This window comes from Rhinatrema bivittatum, chromosome 8 (assembly GCF_901001135.1).
Source record: "Rhinatrema bivittatum chromosome 8, aRhiBiv1.1, whole genome shotgun sequence".
Classification (NCBI taxonomy): Eukaryota; Metazoa; Chordata; class Amphibia; order Gymnophiona; family Rhinatrematidae; genus Rhinatrema; species Rhinatrema bivittatum.
In genome coordinates this window covers 260,084,471-260,107,180 of record NC_042622.1, presented here as the reverse complement: position 1 = coordinate 260,107,180, position 22,710 = coordinate 260,084,471, and the positions used below count along the sequence as shown (strand labels likewise).

General features: G+C 45.0%; 1 protein-coding gene across 2 annotated transcripts in view; it reads left to right on the top strand.

Annotated features, from left to right (window-relative positions):
* The window catches only part of MACROD1 (mono-ADP ribosylhydrolase 1), a 1,081,925-nt gene that overhangs the window by 35,540 nt on the left and 1,023,675 nt on the right, over positions 1–22,710 (top strand). For both annotated transcript variants that reach the window (XM_029614733.1, XM_029614734.1), the window contains exon 2: positions 22,335–22,436. In XM_029614733.1, the coding sequence (XP_029470593.1) occupies positions 22,335–22,436 (102 nt within the window). The remainder of the gene's footprint in view (positions 1–22,334; positions 22,437–22,710) is intronic.

Sequence of the window (22,710 nt, the reverse complement as noted above, 5' to 3'; positions counted from 1 at the left end):
TCGTCCAGGCTTTAAATTTTGCAGCTGTGGAAAGTTCATGTCAGTCACCGACGGGCATGTATCTTGTTACATATGTCTGGGGCCCCAACATGATCAATCAACATGTGCTGACTGTGGACGGATGTCCCCCAGAGCACAAAGATAGAGAGCAGCTAAGATTGAAGATTCGAGAAGAGCTGCGTCAGGATCTTATGCCCCCTCGGAGGAGTTGGCAAGATCTTCTCCAGCGCCCCCTCGTGCGTCAGAAGGAGTTGGTTCTGTTACGATCCCCCCTGTTGCTGCGCTACAGGAGGTATCTCACCTTCCACTGGAGGCCGCTTCGAAGCCAGGGCCTTGCCTGTGTACCATCCAGGATTTGCTCCAGGGCCTGGGAGGCCTAGCTGTTCCTGAAGCCTGCCTGTGGCTTGCTTGGCTGTGTTTGGACTTCCTGGTTCAGCCACGCCCTTCTTCCTAGGGGCCGGCCTGCAGCTCTCCACCTCAGTTAGAGGGGCGGTCCAGGTGAACTCCTCCCAGGGAGTTGCCCGCATACAGCAGTATAAAAGGACTTTCTCTTCACTTCCTGTTTGCCTTGGATTGGGGTTCACAGTTGTCTGTGTCTTCAAACCAGTCCAGGTCCTCCGTGGTCTCGCTTGTCTTGACGGCTCCCTGTCCTGTCTCTGCCTGTTGCCTTGATGTCTGTTCCGGATGTTCCTGATGTTTGTTCCTGTTCCAGTTCCTGATGTTCCTACCTGCTTTAGGCTGCCAGGAGTGCAGCAACCCACCGCTTCCTCTTCCCTGTGCTCGTCCCGCTCCTGCGCTTGTAGGACAGGGTGGTCCGTGATCAGTCCAGCCGTGCTAGCTGTGTAGGGCGCCCTGAGTGACAGTGCCATTGTCCTTTTGCCCAAGTTCCTGTCTCGTCCATGATGTCTTGCTTCAGCCCTCGTCTATGATGTCTCGCTTCAGCCCTCGTCTCTGATGTCTCGCTTCAGCCCTCGTCTCTGATGTCTTTGCTTCAGCCCTCGTCTCTGATGTCTTCTGTGTACTAAGCACTCTGTCTGCCCTCGTCCTCTGTCCAGCCTGCCGCCCTATGCCGTTACCCAGCGGCAGGTCCGAAAGGGCTTGGAACAGTCGGAGGACCGTTCATCAATCAACATTGCGTTGTTGGTTGCCATGGGCGTGCAGGTCCGGCTGAGGGTCAGACTCTATTCCTTATTCCTGCTTCAGTACCTGCCTGGCTCTCCATGCTTGCATCAGCTCACCTCCCACGGTGTGGCTTGGGGCTCCTCCCTGGGTCTTGCCGTGGCTCAAGGGCTTACTCTACCTGCTCCAGAGGCGACCGCGCTCCTCGCGCCTGCAACAGTGCCCGAAGGTCTCCTAACCCTCAGCCCATCAGCGGCGTGGTGGACGCGCTCGTAACAGGTTCGGCTGCGAGCGGCTTTGGTGGGCCATTTGGCGTTGACTGCACCGGTTAAAAAGTTACCATCGACGCAGATACACGGAGCTGGTGACTCAGCAACTGCATCGAAAAAAGCAGCTGTGTTGATCTGCGTCGGTGCATCAACTGGCACCAATGCATCATCACCGGCGCAGGAAAGACAACCCATGCTTCGGGATCGAAGCAGGGCCATTCAGCATCGACGCTTTGCGGAATCTATGCATCATAAGAAGACACTGTGCCCGACTCCACCTACGCACAAGAGTCAGAAACCACCCAAGAAGCATGTCTCTGGACATAAGAAGTGAAGGGAGCCATCTCCCCTTCTCATTATAGATGAAGATCCTCTTTCTTCTCCTCCTGCTCCATCCTCATCATCTGAACATGAAGAACCCTTGCTTAAGAAACTTCGCAAGTCGTCTTCAGGGGGTGAATAGCCTGCTAAACAACACCATATTCAGCTAAGAGAAACACCACCCACTGCATCATCTCAGGGGGCTTTAGCATCACAGGTGATGTCACAGATATCCTTGATTTTAGCAAAATTTTTTTTATCAACAATTGCTAATCAAGAACAGCCTGAACCAGAACCATTATCTGAGGCCCCACTATCGCCTTCTGGAAGTCCCATCCCTGGTCCAGCTCCAGCTCCAACATCACCTATCACCTGTATCATCATCTCCCGGTTCTTCTACAGGGACCCTCCAGAAGACCAGCCGGAACCAGTATCACCTCCCGAGACTTTAACCTATTCCAAATTCCTCGAGAGAGTAGGACAAACTCTTAATATTGAAACAAAAAAAACTACCAGATCCTAGAGTGGACGTTCTGGGGCTGCTGAAGGTATTTGAGACTCCTGCTGAGCCGTTCGCGCTTCCATCCCACAAAGTGCTGGATGCCTTGATGAAAAGGGCCTGGGAGACACCTCTTACTGGACAATCAACTTCCAGGAAGTCTGAGTTAAATATAGGATGCGTCAATCTTCCTATTATTCCCATGTCCAATTACCTCACTCATCTGTTGTTGTAGAATCAGTGATGCAGAAAATCCACAAATCCAGATTACATTCCAATACCCCACCTGGACGTGAGTCTGGATGACTTTGGGGAAATGAGCATATCAGTCAGGTATGCTCAATGCCAAAATACAGCAGCATCAATATGCTATCACGCAATACTTATTTCAATGTTTGCAAGACTTGAAACCTAAGCTGCAGGTCAGATCCCCTGACCAGCACCTGCCCGATGAATTCCAACACATAGAGGAGGGATTGCGGCATCTGATCCACACAATATATGAGGGCTTTGAAACGTCTGCGAAACCTACTGCAAATGCCATCGCAGCTAGAAGAATGGCATGGCTAAGAGCCAGCGCAATAAGAGAAAATGTTCAAGAGAAATTGGTCAATCTCTCTTGCTTGCTAGATAACTTATTTGGTGACCATTTCAAAGAAATGGTTTTGCAACTAAAGGAGAAGAAATTGGTGGTCCAGTCACTGACTTCTCCATCGCCATTTACATACAGTAGAGGATACTACTCAGGATATAGAAAACCACAGTTTCAATGCCGCCCCTTTAGGCCTTATCCTCCCTCTAGGCCTTTTTACTACCCCTCATCATGCCCTCAAACTTCCCAGCTTCAGATGCCTAGGCAATGGCAGAGGACCCCAAAGCCTAGGACTCCTCAGGAGCAGAATCCTCCCAAACCTTCTCAAAGTTTTTATGTTTAACGATTTCTATTGCTTTTCAAACACAACAGTTAAATGGATATAACAAGCTGGGCACTGGTGTCCTTCAGTGCCCAACATCACAGAGCAAACAAAATCTCCAAGCAAAGATTCCATGTCACAATCAAGCACCCCCTTCCTTCCCCCTCCCCCCCAAACCCTCCCGCCCATACCAATAAGACATTCCACACCACTGCTACCATCATCAGTCGGAGGCAGGCTGATCCAATTCTTACCTGCATGGAACGCCATCACAACCGACCTCTGGGTATTAAAGATTATAAAGGAGGGCTACTCCTTAAACTTCCAAACATAGAAACATAGAAATGATGGCAGACGAAGATCAAATGGCCCATCCAGTCTGCCCACCAAGCTTTCACACTTGGTTTTTTTTTCATTCTTAACTGTTACTCTTTGGCCCTTAGTAACCCTTTTGGTTCCAATTCCCTACCACCCCCGCCATTAATGTAGAGAGCAAACCCTTCATATTACACCACATTTAGTATGCAAAAGGGAACAACACATACATTCTCAATAAATGCACTTGGAGATCAACAACCTACAACAACACTGCATCCACGAACTACCTGTGTCTCACCATCACACAGGATATTCCCAATGCTTCCTCATTCCGAAGAAATCAGGAGAGTTCCATCCTATGCTAGATCTCAGGGAACTCAACAAACATCTTACGATGGAGAAGTTCAAGATGACATCACTCAAAACCATCCTACCCTTTATCCAACCCAGAGACTGGATGTGTTCCTTAGATCTCAAGGATGCATATTCACACATACCGATGCACAAAGCCTCCTGGTGGTACCTTTGCTTCACGGCGATGGATTGTCATTTCCAATACAAGGTACTTCCTTTTGGCCTCTCCTCGGCTCCCAGAGTATTCACAAAATGCCTAGCGGTAGCGGTGGCTCACCTACGTCGCCAGAGTATCCAAATATTTCCCTATCTAGACGACTGGCTTCTGGTAGCACCCAGCCCCTCTATTCTTCACACCAATCTCCTCACAGCCATTCGTTGTTTGGAAACATTGGGCCTACTAATCAATTACGAGAAGTTGAATCTGCACCCCACGCAAGCATTGCAATTCATTGGAGCCCACATTGGCACTTTATAAGACAGGGCTTTCCTTCCCATTCCAAGGGCAATTGCTCTAAGAACTCTCACTCAAACGCTGAAACATTCGGCCACAGTTCCTGCTCGTCATGTACTGAAACTTCTTGGTTATATGGCTGCAGCTATCTATGTAGTTCCCCACACACGACTGCACATGAGGCGTCTTCAGTGGGGTTTGAAAACACAATGGAAAAATTATCCAACTGCCTCTCTGCCCCTGTTTCCATTACAAGCAGCATGAAGCGGGATTTAGACTGGTGGTACCAACAGCCCTCAGCATAGGAGCTCCCCTATGTCCACCGATGCATCAAGTCATACTCACCACCGACGCCTCAACGAAGGGCTGGGGAGCTCACCTCTCTCGCCTTCAAACATAAGGCCTCTGGTCCAACTGGGAAAGTGCACAACAGATAATCTGCTGGAACTATGAGCAATCCAGAATGCTCTTCGAGCTTTTCAACTCACTCTCAGAGGAACAACAGTAATGATCCACACAGACAATCAAGTGGCAATGTTCTATATAAACAAAGAAGGAGGGTCCGGTTCTTAGACTCTATGCAAGGAAGCGGTATCAATACTAGAATGGGCAACCACCAACTCCATTACCCTTCAGGCCACCTACCATAGACAACACCAGGGCAGACAAGCTGAGCAGAATTTTTCATCCCCACGAATGGGAGCTCCAGCAAGAAACAGCACTAAAACTCTTCCAAACCTGGGGCTGGCCTCGCATCAATATTTTTGCCACAGAACAAAACTGCAAAGTTCAGACCTTCTGCTCAACATACCCAAGTGCGCGACGGATAACACAAGACGCGTTTCTCATGGATTGATCAGAAGGCCTACTATATGCCTTTCCCCCAATACTACTAATTTCTCGCACAGTGCAGGAATGCATCCGGGACAATGCGGATCTCATCCTAATAGCTCCAGCATGGCCCAGACAACCATGGTACGCATACCTCCTTCATCTATCAGTGGGCGCTCCAATTCAACTAGGAAGCAGCCCTCGCCTCCTAACTCAGGACAAAGGATCCCTTCTGCATCCACTTCACTCCTCTCTGAACCTTACAGCGTGGAGATTGAAAGGTTACTATTTCAAAACCTGAACCTTTTGCCACACCTTGAAGATATCCTAATTTCCTCCAGAAAACCTTCCACCAGGTTAAACTACAGAAGGAAATGGTTGAGCTATGCCTCTTGGTGTTCAGACACTAACATGGATCCATTTACATGCCCAGCAAACAAATTGCTAACATATCTTCATAAATTTTACTAGAGGGGGCTGGCTACAGCTTCACTCAGCGTACACCTCAGTGCTATCTCAGCTTATCATTCTTTACACAATGACGCACCAATATCTACTCACCCTCTCACCTCTAGATTCATGAAGGGAGTATTATGTCTGCGCCCACCGATATGTAAACCACCTGTACCGTGGGATTTAAACATTTTTCTAGAACAATTCATGCTACCCCCTTTCGAACCACTAGATACCTGCCACCCCAGATACATGGCATGGAAAGTACTTTTTCTGTTAGCGCTTACTTTGGCAAGGCGAGTTAGCGAACTTCAAGCTCTAGTCCACTACTCTCCGTACCTAGTGTTCTACCACGACAAAGTCACACTGCGACCGCATTCGAACTTCCTCCCAAAGGTCATTTCTTCATTTCACCTAAATCAGTCAATAACTCTAACAACTAATAGCTCTACCGTTCCCATTTTCTCACCCCAATACTTATTTACTACATGCTTATACAGTCTTGTATATAACCTATGTATATGTCAATAATATAACCTATGTAAATTTACCAATGTATATAGATGTCAATAATATAACCTATGTATACGTCAATAATCTCTCGACCCCTGTACATATTACTCCTCTTGTACCTGTTTTCACCCTCCCCCCCCGCCCCCTCCCCTGTCTCGACCACCCCTACCCCTCTTTCCACAAGTTTGCTAGTTCTTGCTCTGTTTCTGAGCTTTTGTTAAACACTGTTCCTTGTAAAGGCTTTGCCTATATATCCATTGTTGTAAGTTATCTGTAAACCGGCACGATGTGCAAACTGTTGTCGGTATATAAAATTAAATAAATAAATAAATAAATAAACTTATCATGCAAAGGCTCATACCAATGACGCTCAACGTAAACTACATACTCTAGTCTGCAAACGAGTACTAGCATATTATAAACAGCGCACGGCTTCCGATACCAGAGCATCGCAACTTTTCCTCTCGTTTAACCCAAATGCACCAGGATTACCAGTTTCAAAAAGAACTTTGTCATCCTGGATTACAAACTGCATCCAATTTTGCTACCAAAAACATTCAGAAACCTTAACAGCTTCTCCTAAAGCGCTTCCATAGCCCATCAACGTGGCTGCAACCTGGTCCTCTCTTCATACCTTCACTGCTCATTATTGTTTGGACAAATTTACAGTGGCAGATGCCTCTATGGGCACACAAATACTAAATGCGGGCACCTCCTAACTCAGCATTACTACTGAAGCCTGTCTGCATGATTTCCATGCATCTTGAGCATAAAAAAAAAAATAAATTTTTTTTTACTGCATAGTTTCGCTCAAGCTGCTAGCTGGGGACTCCCAGACAGCATGGCTAATTCATCCTGCTTATCTACGTGAAAAGAGCAAGTTTGCTTACCGTAAATGGTGTTTTCCGTAGATAGCAGATGAATTAGCCATGCTGACCCTCCCACCTCCCCGGACAGTCTTGCTATTATCTACCTTGCTTTATCACTGACTGAGGAGGCTCTGCAGAGGGGAGGGGGAGGTGCCAAGCAGGCACACACTACAGCAAGACTCAGAACTTTACTTTGAGAGCTCCGCCACCTACAGGATGGGAGGACGTCCCAGACAGCATGGCTAATTCATCTGCTATCTACGGAAAACACCGTTTATGGTAAGTAAACTTGCTCTTCTAGTGTTTAGATCAATGGTTCTCAACCTTTTTCCCATCATGACACACCTGACAGACCACGCTCACGTGTGACACACTGCTCATTACAGTTCTGAAACTCTGCTATTAGCTTTATCAGATAATATCTTAAGAGGTTTTGATACAGGAACAGGAACACACTACATTCTAGTTCTATTAGATCTCTCCGCAGCATTCGACACGGTAAATCACAAAATACTACTCAATATACTGAAAGAAATAGGTCTCACTAATAAAACAATAAAATGGTTTGAGTCATACCTAAACAATAGATGTTTTCAAGTACAAATCAAGAATACACTCTCAGACAAAGTCACACTGCTAACCGGTGTCCCACAGGGATCAGCCTTGTCGGCAACATTCTTTTACAGTTATCTCCTCCCTGTATGTCACCTACTAGCGGGTCTTGGAATCATACATTACTTATTCGCAGACGATATACAGCTATTGCTACCCATTGTGAACACCGTTGAAGAAACAAGGAAACTTGCCAATACGTATCTTGAAATAATCAAACAGCTCTTAAATCAGATGGAACTGGTAATAAACATCGACAAAACGGAATTCTTACACCTTGAACGTAAAAACATACACCACATTCAACCAACACTCACAATTAAAAATAACCAAGCCGTTGAGCCAGTAACAAAAGTACGAAATCTAGGAGTAATAATTGACCCTGAGCTAAACATGAAACAACACATCTCATTGAAAATAAAAGAAGGATATGCGAAACTAATGATCCTGAGAAGACTAAAACTTCTCCTAACACTAAACAATTTCCGCACAGTTCTGCAGGCAATGATATTCGCAAGCACAGATTACTGTAACTCCCAACTTTTAGGACTACCACAATCTATAATTCGGCCACTGCAAATATTACAAAACTCAGCTGCTAGAATTTTGACTGGCAAAAAAAAGAATGACCACATTACAGGAACTCTCGCCGAATTACACTGGCTTCCAATTGAACAAAGAATTCAATATAAGGCTTTATGCATAATTCACAAACTAATCCATGATGAAAAAGCTGACTGGCTTAACACTACACTGCGCGTACATGTCCCGCAAAGAAACCTAAGATCTGCTAATAAGGCTCTACTAACTGTCCCCTCTGTCAAAACAGCACGCTTCACACAAGTTAGGGAGAGAACACTATCACTGGCTTGCCCTGTGCTATGGAACACCATGCCACTCAAAATAAGGCTGCAGAGAAATTTGAAAATATTCAAAACCAATCTGAAAACCTGGCTCTTTAAACAAGCTTTTTATAAAGTGTAGAGAAGGAGAAAAACAGTTGATTGATAAGGACGCACCAAACTAGAAGTTGTTACTTGTAACCTACAAATGCATATTAATGTTAATTTCAAACTGACTAATATGTTCCCAACAGACAAGCTTAACTTACACACATAGTTTAATGTAATGAATTGTTACCGTACTATGATGGCACATGATTAATTTGTAATCTATACCACTCATATTTTCATTATCGTACCTTGCTGTAAACTGTTGTGATGGTTATCTAACTTAACGATGGTATAGAAGAGTTTTTAAATAAATAAATAAATACTAGAAACATGCAGACAAAAACTGAATTGGAAACCGCAACAAGCCAGAGTCTCTCTGTATGCAGTGTAATAAAGGAAAAAAGAAATGTCACCAGTCCTTATAAAACAAATCAAGAAATATAAAATCAATAGCAGTAAAAACCATACTAACAAAAAGAACAGATTATTTTTAAACAGCTGATGAATGGAATATCCAATAATTAAAAACTCCTATCAAAAATTTCTAGATACCAATAAAATATTTCAAAATAGCAGACACAGAAGCCCAATAATGAAAAATAATAAGGATACAAAAAATGTTTTGCTCTGCATACCTGGGAACCTTTGATATCCAGGGGCCCTGAGATCGTTTTGAATTAGCAGGAGGAGGGATGGTTTGCTTGCAACTTTCTCCTCTCTCTCTCTCTCACACTGGCTCTCAATCGCTCACATATACACATGCTTTTTATCTCTCATTTATATAGGCTCTTAATAACACATTTACACACATATCTGTCTTTTCCCATTTACACACACTGGCTTTCAATCGCACACATACGTGCTGTCTTTTTCTCTCACACACAGACTCTCATTCACATGCTTACACACATGCGCTCTCTCTCTTTCTCTCATTTACACACAGGCTCTCAATCACATACTCACATGCTCCCTCACCTAAACCAGCTCTCAATCACACACAGACACACATGATCTCTCTTTTACTTTTACACACAGGCTCTTAATCAAAGATATACATGATCTCTTTCAATACAAAGGATCTCAATCACATACGCATACTCTTTCACACAAACAGGTTTTCAATCACAAACTTACACATAACAGGTTCTCAGTCATACACGTCCATTAATGCTATCTCTCACATACAGGCTCTCAATCACACACATACTCTCTTTCACATATACAGGCCTCAATCATTCACATACATGCTGTCTCACTCATACATACATACACACACACACAGGATCTCAAACACATATGCTTGCTCATTCACTCACACTCCCCCTCCCCCCCAAACTAGCGACAGCAGCAGCCTCTTCCACTTCAACCCTAAAAGCAGCAGCAACCTCCTTCACTTTCAGCCCTCGCGGAGAAAGGAGTCCCATCGGCCATGGGGGTTGACATTGTTCTTCGTTTTTCTCCGAGCCGTGCTGCTCATTCCTCAGACTGCGGCTCTCTTCTGCTCTTCGGGCCGATGCTACCTGCACTAACATGGTCTCTTCTTCCTGCGCACGCACCCGCTGCTCACCGCTTCCTCTTCTGGGCCGCGGGGGGGGGGGGGGGGGCCGGAAGAAGAGAGCATGCCGATGCCGCTGACTCCAGCTGTCCTGCTGTGTTCTGCCCGGGCTTTCAGTGTTTTAAGCCCGGGTGGAGCACCTATCTTGCTCGGATAGGGGGAGCAGCTGGGTCAGTGGGGGGACACACCTGTCTAGGAAGATTAATTGGAAAACTTCTCTGACACACACACTCTTAGTATTGCCATCAACTTGAACTTCACCCAGTTAAAACTTATCAACCTGTTAAATTACAGAACCTCTCATTCACTACTTCAGTGCCCAAAGTTTGGAATGATTTACCATTATCCATTAGAGAGGAACTAGATTTAATGCACTTTGGGGGGTCGATTTTAAGACCCGCTTGCGCGTCGATGTATGCAGGCAGACGCACTGATTTTATAATGGCCGTTGCCACGCACATGTTATAAAATACTATATCCACACACACAGGCGTGCTGGATTTTAATATCCGCACACGCATGTGCGGGCGGTCCACAACTCGCACATGCAGGGCGGGGGGGATTTTAAAAAGCAACGCGTGGTGACGTGAGTAGGGCTTCATCACCAAATATACTTATGTAAGACCCTCTATTCACGAGCAGGAAATTATGTTACAACTCGTTTATCATAGGGGTCTATATTACTTTAATTGTCATTCCTCCGTCTATTTTGTTTAAATTTTTTGTAGTTTTTTTAAAAAGTTATCACAAAAATTATAAGGAAAATCCTCAATAAGCAAGTCACATAAGTCAATATTGAAACGGATACTTATCCACATTGAAAAGGTCCCAAAAACCCGACATGGCCATGTTTCGGACGACAGTCCTGCTTCAGGGGAAAAGCGGCAACCAATTCAACAAATCCATCTTCTTATGGCGATTCTGTCCGTGCAAATCTTTATCTCAAAAGCGGGCTGGAATTTAACCCGCTGCGATTGGTATGTGTGGGTTTATTGTGAGTAGGGCTTCCCCAGTTCCCTCCCAGTCCGCTCCAATTAAGGAGCGGACTGAGAGGGAACTTCCCTATACCCCTATCTAACCTTCCTATCTTTTCCCCTCACCTCACCTCCCCGACCCCTACCCCTACCCCCTAACTATTAGATTTTAAAACATTTTTTACCTTACTGCTCCTTCGGAGCAGCAGTAGACTCTGCGTGCTGGCCAACTTCTGGCGCTCCTTCCCTGGGACAGCGCCTAATGGCACTGTCCCGGCCTGCCTCTGGCCCGCTCCTTTTCTCTTGGCCGGCACTTTGGCGCATACCAGGGTTTATGCGTGTGGCCAAGCCTGCTATAAAATGTGTGCGGTGCACGCAAGGCCCAGCTACACATATAAACCCCCAAATTTATGCATGTAGCCCTTTTAAAATCCAGGCTTTTGGGCGTAAGGTGAAAACCTGGTTGATAGAGTCAGCAGCAATTTAACTTATGGTAGAAATGATATTGATTGCTTTACATTGGTGTTTGTGGCAATTTAGCCTTAGAAAGAAATTATTATGAAGACCTTATGAGATGTTTTTTGATGTTATGACATGTTTGATTTTATGATTGTACTGCTGTATTTATTTATGTACATTGCTTTGAAAGATTTCATTGTGAAAGCTGGAAGGCATTGATCTGTGCAGTCTGGGTAAACAAGCATTGGGGTAACTTGCTTGATGCGGCGGTTACTACCTTTAACCATTAAGCTTTATGCTCACCTTTGATGCAACTCCAGCATTACTCTCTGTATTAATGACAGGGGATGGCAGAAAATGTGAATCAAACAGTTACCAACAAGGGCCCTGAACTTGGTGGTTGATGAAACAGATAAGTATGGGAAAATAAGTGTGGGAGCTTGCTGGGCAGACTAGATGGGCCAATTGGTCTTTTTCTGCCGTCATTTCTATGTTTCCATGGCTGTATGAAGGGATGTGTGTGGGCGAGAGAGAGGGGAGCCTTATTGAGGGGTGTGTGTGTGTATGTACACTAGAGAGAGGGAACCTGTGTGTGAGGGACAGAGGGAGTCTGTTTGAGGGGCAGTACTGCGTGAGGGATCAAACTCTGGGAGTGGAGTTAGAGTGGAAGGGGTTGAGCCTGGCAGGGAGGGAGGGAGGGAGGAGAGATACTGGCAGGTGGAGGAATTGGGGCCTGAGAGGGCAAAGTGGCCAGGGGATTAGGGGGAGAGAGTGGAAGGGACACTCTTACAGTGAACTTCTAGGGAAATTCTGCTCAAAATATTTAAAATTCTGCATCTTTAATAACTTTTTTCTGTATTACATTTTAAATTAATTACTTAAAGACTGTCATGTATATTGTGTTATTTTGACCAATATAAAGTATGCAGAATTTTGCAGAATTTAAAGTTTTTGTGCTCAGAATTCCCCCAGGAGTGCTAATTGAAGACTTTACAGTCAATCAACTTTTTGATCCTTATTAACAAATCAATTAGAAGCATTTCCAAACTTTTCCTGTCATTAAGCAGGCTGAATTAGCCATGCTTTCTGGGTGACATCCTTTGGTGGGGGAGCGGAGCTTTCTCTTAGTATGCAGAGTTTTGCTCTGCGTTTGTGTGGTGGTTTCCCACGCGATTGCTTCTTCTCTTCAGTTATTTCTTTCCGTGCAACTGGACAGTAGCGTGGTTGATTTTCTCTTCTTTCTCTTCACTCCTTGTCACTTATAGTGGCTCCCAAAACAGTATTTTTAAGTGCTCAAATGGTTCAAAAAATGTCAGGATTTAAATACTGCTAATGGGGTAAAATTATGTCCATAATAGGTGGACATAACTAATTGTTATCTCTGTCTTGGTCTGGATCACCATTGAATGGTTCCAGCAAGGCGAGTCTGCTCAGTCCTCGCCTGGACACAAGGCACCCAGGGGCCCCCACAGGAAAAGAGCCATGTCTGGGACCCATTGACACCTCAACCAGGCACAGCCAGTTGGGAATGACTCCCAGAGAGCCAGTGCAGAAAAGAGACTGTGCGGTGTTGCACGTGGAACACAAAGCATCGTTTAAGTCCAACCCACGGCCCCCGACGCACTCCAAGCATAAGGGAGAGTTGACTGCTTCACATCAACCCACACAAAAGAAACATAATGCATCTCCTCAGCGACCCACAACACAAACATCAAAGGAAACGACTCAGGTCATGCCTGCCTTGCAGCATCAGAGGCAGACGATGCAATCGATAGACCTGAAGCAAACAGTGACATTCGAGTCAAAGCTGACGCTTGAGTCAAAGTTGAAACAATCGTCAAAGCCGGCGTAGCCCTCCAGTTGGCCACTGCATTCATTGATGCATACAACACGAAGCATGAAGAAGAAGACCAACAAGTCTCTGTCACTGGTACTGAAGGAAACCTAGCAGTCCATAAGGCAGGGGAATGACACACATCCCTCCAAACTATATAGGGATCCTCAGATAGTGTTTACGCCTGAAGAGCTCATGGGGGATGACCAGTCGGATGTCGGGGAAGTCATGTCTTCTCCATCAGAGAAAGATTGTCTGCGTTTTCCCTCAAAGTTTATTCTGATCTGTCATTAGTATCTCATCGGAAGAAAAGAGGACCAGACTCCATACTGCAGGCGGCTCTGCTTACGCCTTGTAGGGAGCACAGGAGATCTACCTCCAAGTTGTGATTGGATACTGAACAGACTTCTACTCTGCCCAGGGAAAAGCACCCGGCCACGCAGGCCATGATCCAGATATCGCACATTCTTAAGACATTATTCTCCTTGCTTGACACTGAGTATCGCCAGCCTCAGAGGTCTAGTCCACCAGTGGAGGAGGAACTCACCCCTAGATCCTCTTTCATCCCTGGAGCGAGAACCTAGTAGCCCACTTGACTAGAGCGGGGATTGAGAACCAAGTGCGTCCCCAGAACTAGAAGTTTTTTCTTCACCAGCTTCTCTGTGAAGCTCTACTGGTATCCCTTCTGATCCCCCTGAGGTCCCTCTGGAGTCGTCATTACCCCGGAAGATTTGACATATTCAAATTTATTGTTGACAAGGTAGGGTCAGCCTTGAAAATAGAGACCAGAAAACTTCCTGATCCGAGGTTGGAGACATTGGGAATTCTGAAAATCTTTGATGTCCCTTCGGAGCTGACAGCATTAAATCCCACTCGGTGTTAGATACGTTCCTGGATAAGAACTGGGAATCCCCGTACACAGGGCAATCAATTTCCCGGAAAACAAACCTAAAGTTCTGAATGTGCAAGTCTCATCATTATGGGGTAGTACAACTCCCCCATTCAGTAGCGGTGGAATTGGCAATGCGTGAGGTTAAAAAGTCTCGCCTCCATTCCGAGATACCTCCTGGAAGAGACAATAAGATCCTTGATAAGTTTGGTTGGAAAGCTTTCCAAGAGGCGATGTTGAATGCCAGGATTCAGCAACATCAATTTTATATTACGCAGTATTTATACGAATGCGTACAAACCTTAAAACCATATGTTCCAAAGAGCGTGGGAGATCATTCCCTCCCACAACCCTTGGCAGACCTAGAGGAAGGTCTGTGGCACTTGGTAAGAATCATATTTGAAGCCTTTGAAACATCTGCACGAATGTCTGCTGCTTCAATAGCTAAAAGAATAGCCTGGCTCCATGCAAGAGCCATCAGGGAAGATGTCCATGGTAGCTAGCAGACTTACTATGCAAAGGAGACACAACCTGTTTGGAGACAAACTTAGGGACACTGTGTCCCAAATTAAAGATCAAAATGTGGCAGTTCTTTCCCTCACGTCTCCAGCAGAGCAACCGGGAATGTCAAGCCATTATTATGGTCAATATAAGAAACCCTTTTACCAGAGATGCCCTTACTGACAATATACCTCCTTCAGGTCACAGCCTTACCAGGCTTACTAGCCACCCAGGTAGCAGGGACCACAAAATCAGACCAAAGGTTGCCGAGGGGCCAACGGCCTCAGAAAGAGGTCCCAGCCTGCAGCTACCACTCAAAGTGGGGGGCATGATAGTTCAATTCTACTACTCCTGGGAGTCCATCATGTTGGATCTTTGGGTTTTGAACATCATTCAAAATGGCTACAGGATGAATTTGTTGCGTCCGTCGGTCTCAGACGGCTTCGACCCTTGTGCCTCACCTTTTTCTCTGCTCTCCCTGCTATCCTTGGGAAGATGGCTACCGCCGCATTCTCCGGCTCCCCTGAAACGGCTATGGCAAAGCCTCACGATATGTTTCTCCTAAGGGCCTCCTAGGGTGCGCGCGCACACGCCACCCACGTCTTTATCCACGTCATGGTGGGAACCTCGGGGGCTTCCCCCTCGAGTGACGTCATGCCATCCGGGTATTTAGTCTACGCTTGTTTGCTAGCTCATTGAGATAGCAAGGATCGTGAATGGATTGGACTCGTCCGGTCTAAGCTACTCTGCCACAGAGAGTGCTGCCGCTGGACGCTCTCTCTGCCCTTTGGGGTATTCATCTAACCTGGGTACCCGCTCCTCGGGGGGCCCTTTGCTTTCTTTCAGGTGCCTTACTGGGATCAGCTCCTCAAGGGCCTGCTCTCCCTACATCGGTGCCTGTTACCATCTACTTCTGCCTGGTGGAATCGTCAACATTACAGCTACCATCTAGTGAGTAATCTAACTCTCAGTCTGTCTATTCTACAGCTCTGCCGTGCTGGGAAACCTACACTGGGATATTCCTATACCATCTTGGTGAGACAGGTTGCCTCTGCTAAGGGTCCCTAGACTGCTCCTCTGGACTACCTCACTACTGCCACCTCTGGTGGTATACATCAGCTGTACAATAAAGACAAAACTCTGTGTTTGTGCGTCCTGAGTCTAGCCCAGTACTGTGGCTCCCATGGGGCTCCTCCCTGTGGACGTGGTCATCTTCCACAGTACCCAGGAATCCACTCAAACACCTTGAGACCATAACAGAATTTCAAGCAAATTCCATCTATCCCTCACACTATAATTCCAATCTAGGACCAATTGCAAACTGCGTTGTTACAACAGGAAGTGTGGTCATTGCTCCATCAGGGGGCTATATGCATTCTACCCCATTCGCAACGCAACAGAGGATTCTACTCCCAGTACTTCCTCATCTCGAAGATATCAGGTGGCCTGCATCAAATCCTGGACTTTTGTTCGCTCAATGTTTCTTCAGAAAGAGAAGCTCAAGATGACCACTCCAAAATGAATTCTGCCATCTTCCAACCCAGCAATTGGATGTGGTCACTGGATCTCAAGGATGCATATTCCCACATCCCGATATACCAATCCTATTGGCATTACCTTTGCTTCCAGGTCAATTTCCCAGCATTCTCCCATTTGTCCTGTCATCTGCCCCATGAGTTTCATGAAATGCCTTGCCGTAGCTGTGGCCCATCTCCAGAAAAGGGGAATAAGGATTTTTTCACTACATGGACGACTGACTTCTAGTGTCCCTGCATTCAGAAACACTGCAAGTACATCTAACAGACCCAATTCTCTGTCTAGAAAATCTAGGCTTTGTCATAAATTACGAAAATTCGAACCTCCACTCTATGCAGATTGTACAGTTCATAGGAGCGAGGTTAAACACTGTACTGTGCAAAGCCTTTCTTCTAGAACCTGAGTCAGTTCCCTATGTTCAGTAGCATTTCACCTATACCACTAATCCCAATCCTTTGCACAGGAATTTCTAACATTGTTGGGGTACATGGCTGCAGCAATTTATGTTGTCCCTCAGACTCTCCTTCATATGCGTCATCTACAGTGGGGTCTCGTGTCCCAGTGGTTCCTAGTGGCTAAATCTATCATTCCTAACAGTGGGGGCACCATTTCGTCCCCCAGTGCATCAACTTATACTAACAATGGACACATCAATGAAAGGGTGGGGAGCATATATGGATGGACTGAAAACCCAGGGCTTATGGTTTCAGTCAACCTTCTAGAATTAAAAGAGATAAGACAATGTATACACCCATTTGTTCTTCTTCCAAATAATACAAAGAATGACTACAGTAAGGGAGGGCATGTTAGTAATGGGAGGCAATTTCAGTTCAGTTGTTGACTCATCTCTGGATCGCTCTACAGTAGTCAGAGGTTCTGCACTTAGTCCAAGGAAATGGATTCCTCTCTTACTTTCTGAATTGCATTTGTTAGACTCCTGGCACACCTTTCACCCTACAGAATGTGAATTTACACATATTTCACGAGCACATGCTACACACTCCCGCATAGACTACTTTTTAGTTTCCAGGCAACAGGGGAGAAAGGATATAGACCTTCAGATATCTGAAAGGTTTTAATGATGCACAATTGTCAAACCTTTTCTGTTGGAAAGAAATCACTAGAACTAGGGGTCATGAACTGAAACTCCAGGGAGGACGACTCAGAACCAATCCTAGGAAATATTTCTTCATGGAGAGGGTGGTGAATGCCCTTCCGGAAGAGGTGGTGAAGACAAAAACAGTCAAGGAATTCAAAGGGGCATGGGATAAACACTGTGGATCCCTAAAGGCTACATGTTAGAAATAAAGAAAAGAGTAGATGGGGTAACTTTCTGGTGTGGCAGTTGCTACTCTTAAAAAAGAGAGCATCATTGCTCTCTGCTTCAAAGGGAAATTGGATTTAGACAGCAACCAACAAGGGCCCCAACTTTTATGGTTTGTTAAATAAATATGGGGGTAACTAGCTGTTGAGGTGCTTACTACCCTTAATCACTAAGCCTGATACTTTTGTTGCAACTCCAATATTGCTCTCTGCTTTCACAGCAACGGTGTTAGCGCTCACCCCGCCAGGAGGGCAGAGTGAGCAGTCTGGTAGCGATCAGCTCCTCCCAAGGGGAGGAGATAGCAATCTGATAGGCTTGGCTCCTGCAGGAGGAGGAGTTTAGCAATCTGTTATAGATCTTGCTAGGGAGTTAGCAATCTGTTAGTGCTCTGCTCCGCCAGAGGGAAGGAGTAGCAACTGTATGCTTTGTTCCTGTAGAAGGATGAGCCAGCAATCTGTATGATCCCCACGGGGAGTTAGCTATCTAATATGGATCAGCTTCCGCAAAGAGAGGAGTAATGGTCTGATGTGGGTTGGCTCCCACAGCGTGGCAGATGATAGTACCACTCTATTAGTGTAAGGAGTAACACTTAGTAGAAATAGTGAATCCCTAGGCTGATGGCAGATGACAGCGCCCTCAAGTGGAGATCCTGAGAGGGACCACCGGCTAGGCTGGAGTATTGAGACAAACACAGATAGTTATTAGACTGGAAGTAGAACCACCAGAGGTGGCAGTAGTGAGTTGATGTGCCTGGCAGGGCTGAAGTCCCTCAGATACTGGAACTACGATCTCTGAGTTGCTGAGCTTTAAGGAGAGACTATAGGTAGTGAGTAGATAGGATATGCTGGACATAACCAGTGGTAGATGATACACTCACAATAGTAGATATCTGTAATGTTTTCTTATGCAACAGAGAGTCTTCAGTATTCAGGAACAAGAGCCGCAGGCGAGTACTGGTTCCTATAGGCAGTCTGAAATAGAACTCACAATAACTGTGTATGGGATGGCTTCTGGAATAGAAGGGAGGCTAGGAGAGATTTAGGAACATAGGCCCTCGTGGAGCGAGTACCAGTTCCTATCTGTTAATCTGTAATAGTATTCCATAAGATATAGGTATGCGATATCTTCTGAGGAAGAAGAGAGTCTGAGAAAGGTATTAGGAACATAGGCCCTCGTGGAGCGAATACCGGTTCCTATCTGCAATCTGCAATGGTAACTCACGATCTCCGTACCTCCGATAACATCTTAGACTGAAGGGAGTCTTAGAGATTAGGAACATGGGCCTTCGTGGAGCGAGTTCAGGTTCCGTCTGTAATAGGACTCACTGTGTTCATGTCTGCGATTGCCTCCAGGCAATAGGAGTCTTCTGAGTCTTCGGGAACGTAGGCCCTCGAGGAGTGAGTACCGGATCCCGTTCAGCAATCTGAAATCAAGAAGAGGGAGAGCGGGGCCCCCGAGGAGCGGGTACCCCTAGGTGAGTTGGTAGAGGCAGAGCAGTGGAGAAAGGTTTCCCCGAGAGTTGCGAGGAAGGGGTTCCTACCCTTGTCCTTGCTAACTCGATTCGAATTAGAAATCAAAGACCTTCTATGTTGGAAGCAGATGATGTCACTACGGGGGGACGCCCCCGAGGTTCACGCCCTTGCTGGTACAAAGTTTGGAGCGCGCGCGCCCTTACGTCATCAGGAACATGGCGGATCCGTGGCGTCAGGCCAGCCCTGGGATTCCAGGAAGAAAATGGCGAGAAGAAGCCGCGGCAGCATCTGTCCGTCAGACCCAAAGGGAGTCGCCATAAGGTAGAGAGGGTGGAGCGAGGGTGAGAATAGGCACGAACGCAACAAACAGTTGAGGGAAATTGGATTCAAACAGCATCTGAGGGCCTTGACTTTTACGGTCTGGTAAATTGATAAGCATGGGGGTAACCTGCCTAGTGCAGCAGACACTGGCACGGTGCAGCAGTTACTGGCATAAGCTTGCTGGGCAGACTGGGTGGATCATTTGATCCTTTTCTGCCATCATTTCTATGTTTTTGTGATAAGTACGAGCCGCAGCAATGTCCGTGGTGCACCTCTTCAATGTACCCCTTCTAGATATCTGTAAAGCGGTGATTTGCTTGTCCGTACATACCTTTACATCTCATTACTGGCAGTTCTAACCACTGGGAGAGTTACCGTCCAGTATCCAACCTGGCCTTCCTCTCGAAAGTTCTTGAAAAAGCTGTTCTAGCTCAACTTGAAGACTGACTAGATGACTATGACATTCTACATCCAAACCAATTCGGGTTTAGGAAAAAATCGCTCAACTGAAACATTACTCATATCCTTGATAGACTCCTTATTATGAGGATTTAACAATGATGGATCCTATATCCTGGTGCTAATTGACCTAACAGCAGTCTTCAACACTGTTGACCATACCCTTCTATGCCATAAGCTGAATAAAATTGGGATTGATGACAATGTTATCAAGTGGTTCACCACCTTCCTATCAAAAAGAACTTTCCAAGTCAAACTGGGCAACCATATGTCTGACACTTTCCAGTTCAATGCAGGTGTCCCCCAGGGTTCATCACTCTCAGCAATTCTACTCAACATCTACATGCTTCCTCTATGCTTACCATCAGACCTAGGAATCACCTTCTACCTATACGCTGCGACATTCAGTTCTACATACCATGCACCAAATCTGCTGAAAATACAGCACTGACACTCTTGACACACATGAAGGCAGTACAACATGGACTATCCCAACTCAAACTAATCCTAAATACAAAAAAACCTGAAATCATACTGCAAAGAAAAAACCCACCCTTAGTTACACTCCAGCCACTAGACCTGGGTAACTTTAAAATCACACCCTCTGACCAAGTACGAGACTTAGGAATGCAGATAGATGAAAGCCTAATGATGGAAAAGCACATAAATAAATAAATTAAAACAGGTTATGTGAAACTGCACCTACTACATAAACTGAAATCGTTGCTGACCCATAAAGACTACTGCATAGTCCTGCAAACTCTCATCTTCTCTAACATAGGCTACTGTAACTCTCTTTTACTAGGATACCCTGTCTAATAAAAAAAGCTACAACTTCTACAAAATGCTGCAGCAAGACTCTTAATAGGAACAAGAAAATTTGATCACATCACGCACTCACTGATAGCTCTACATTGGCTACTTGTACAGTCCCAAATTCACTACAAAGTATTAACTCTAATACATACAACATTCCATTCTGATAACCCAGGTCTGGCACAGGCTATAGAACTACCATCATACAAGCCACAGAGATTGCTAAGATTTCAGAATAAAGGCTTATTAGTTGTGCCAACATTACTGAATACTCATCTAACAAAAATAAGAAACCATGTGTTCTCCCTGGCTGGCCAATACTATGGAACTCACTACCTGAGAAACTATGACTGACCCCAGAAAGAAAGAAATTCAAAAGTGAACTGAAAACATGGTTATTTAAAAATGCCTATAATCTACCTTAAAACTTTCTTGAAATCAGAGCAAACACCAGTAAGGACAACTTAAAACTACCTGTGCTCAGAACAAGCATCAATAAGGTCAAAGACATTAATAAACCAACAATAGAAATAAACAGCCCATCATACCCTGGCGTCAAAATAAAAAATCGAAAACTTATCTTATAAACCACTAACCTCTTCCCAGTACCTTTAGTTAAAACTCTAGAACACCCTGTTGACCTATATCTCACTTGATTACAATGTCTATGTTTAATGTATGTTATGTGATTACATTTAGTCATACGTTTAGTTATTATTTAAGCCATGCCATTATATGTATGTTATGTTGTAAACCGTTGTGATCTTTATTTGGAACGACGGTATATAAAATAACTAACTAAATAAATAAATTACTGCCTCAGACAGCACACTGGGTGCAGCAGTGTTGCATAATTCAGTTGAAGGTAAAAGCAGTCCACGGACTGGCAGGTTGTACATAGATCAACTCTAGACTGACATCCTATCACATTCACATCTTTGTAGTGACTAGGTGAACTATGTTTTTTTTCTGCATACATTAGCAACCCGGAGCTGGGGACTCCCAGAAATCATGGTTAATTCAGCCTGCTTATCGACACGAAAAAGCAAGTTTCCTTACTGTAGACAGTGTTTTCCGTAAATAGGATGAATTAGCCATGCGTTCCCACCCACCTCCCTGGACCGGCTCTTTACTAAAATCACTTTGCTGTAATAGCTTTAATATCAACTGAAGAGAAAAAGCAATCACAGGAAATCACCACATGTGAGCGCAGTGCAAAGCTCTACATATTAAGAGAACGCTCCGCCCCGTGCTGCCAGAGGACGTTACCCAGAAAGCATGGCTAATTCATTCTGCTATATATGAAAAACACAGTTTATAGTAAGCAAACTTGCTGTTTTGCATATATCATATTCACTTTTGTTTTCAATCTGCTAAAACCAGCAAGTAGTAATTTTGCATTAAAAACTGCAGAAAAATTGTATTTATATGATATAGAGGTTTTATCTGGTATTTGGTATTTATTAAAATGTATTAATCAGAAGGAGTCTGTGATTTTTTGTAGAATTGTCATATAGACAATCTGCTTCTGTTCATCTAGAGATTAATTGAAGCATACAGTTTTCATCAAGCGTACCTAAACTATTGTGTACAATTGTATCTAACATTCATTACCTCAGGCCCTGTGAGTCTTTTCTTGCAGTAAATATCTTGTTTTCTTGCTTTAGATATGTTTTGTAGCTTTAATGACTGCTCTGGCTTGCTTTCTCCTGTAGCCTTCCTGAAGGGCCTGAATAGCAAACAGAGGCGGGAGCATTATGGCACAAAAGACTATGTGAAGCTGAAGGAAATCCATGCCTGGAAGGAGACAGCCAAAAGTAAGCCAATGACCAGCCTAGGGACCTTTTTTACTGATACTGCTCAGTTCAATGCCCTAAGTGGCAAAAAGCAGACAGCAAATGACTTTAAAATCTTGGTTTAACTTAGCCCAAGGTGGAGATGTTCTCCTCCTTTGGGTAAGCATTATCTGCAGTAGCTGGGAGCAGCTCCCTGTGTAGACCTGATAACATTAAATTCAAGTATTCACAATTTAGTTAGGATTTTACTTTCATATTAAAGAGTTAATTTTCAAAGAGGTTTCACACACAGAAA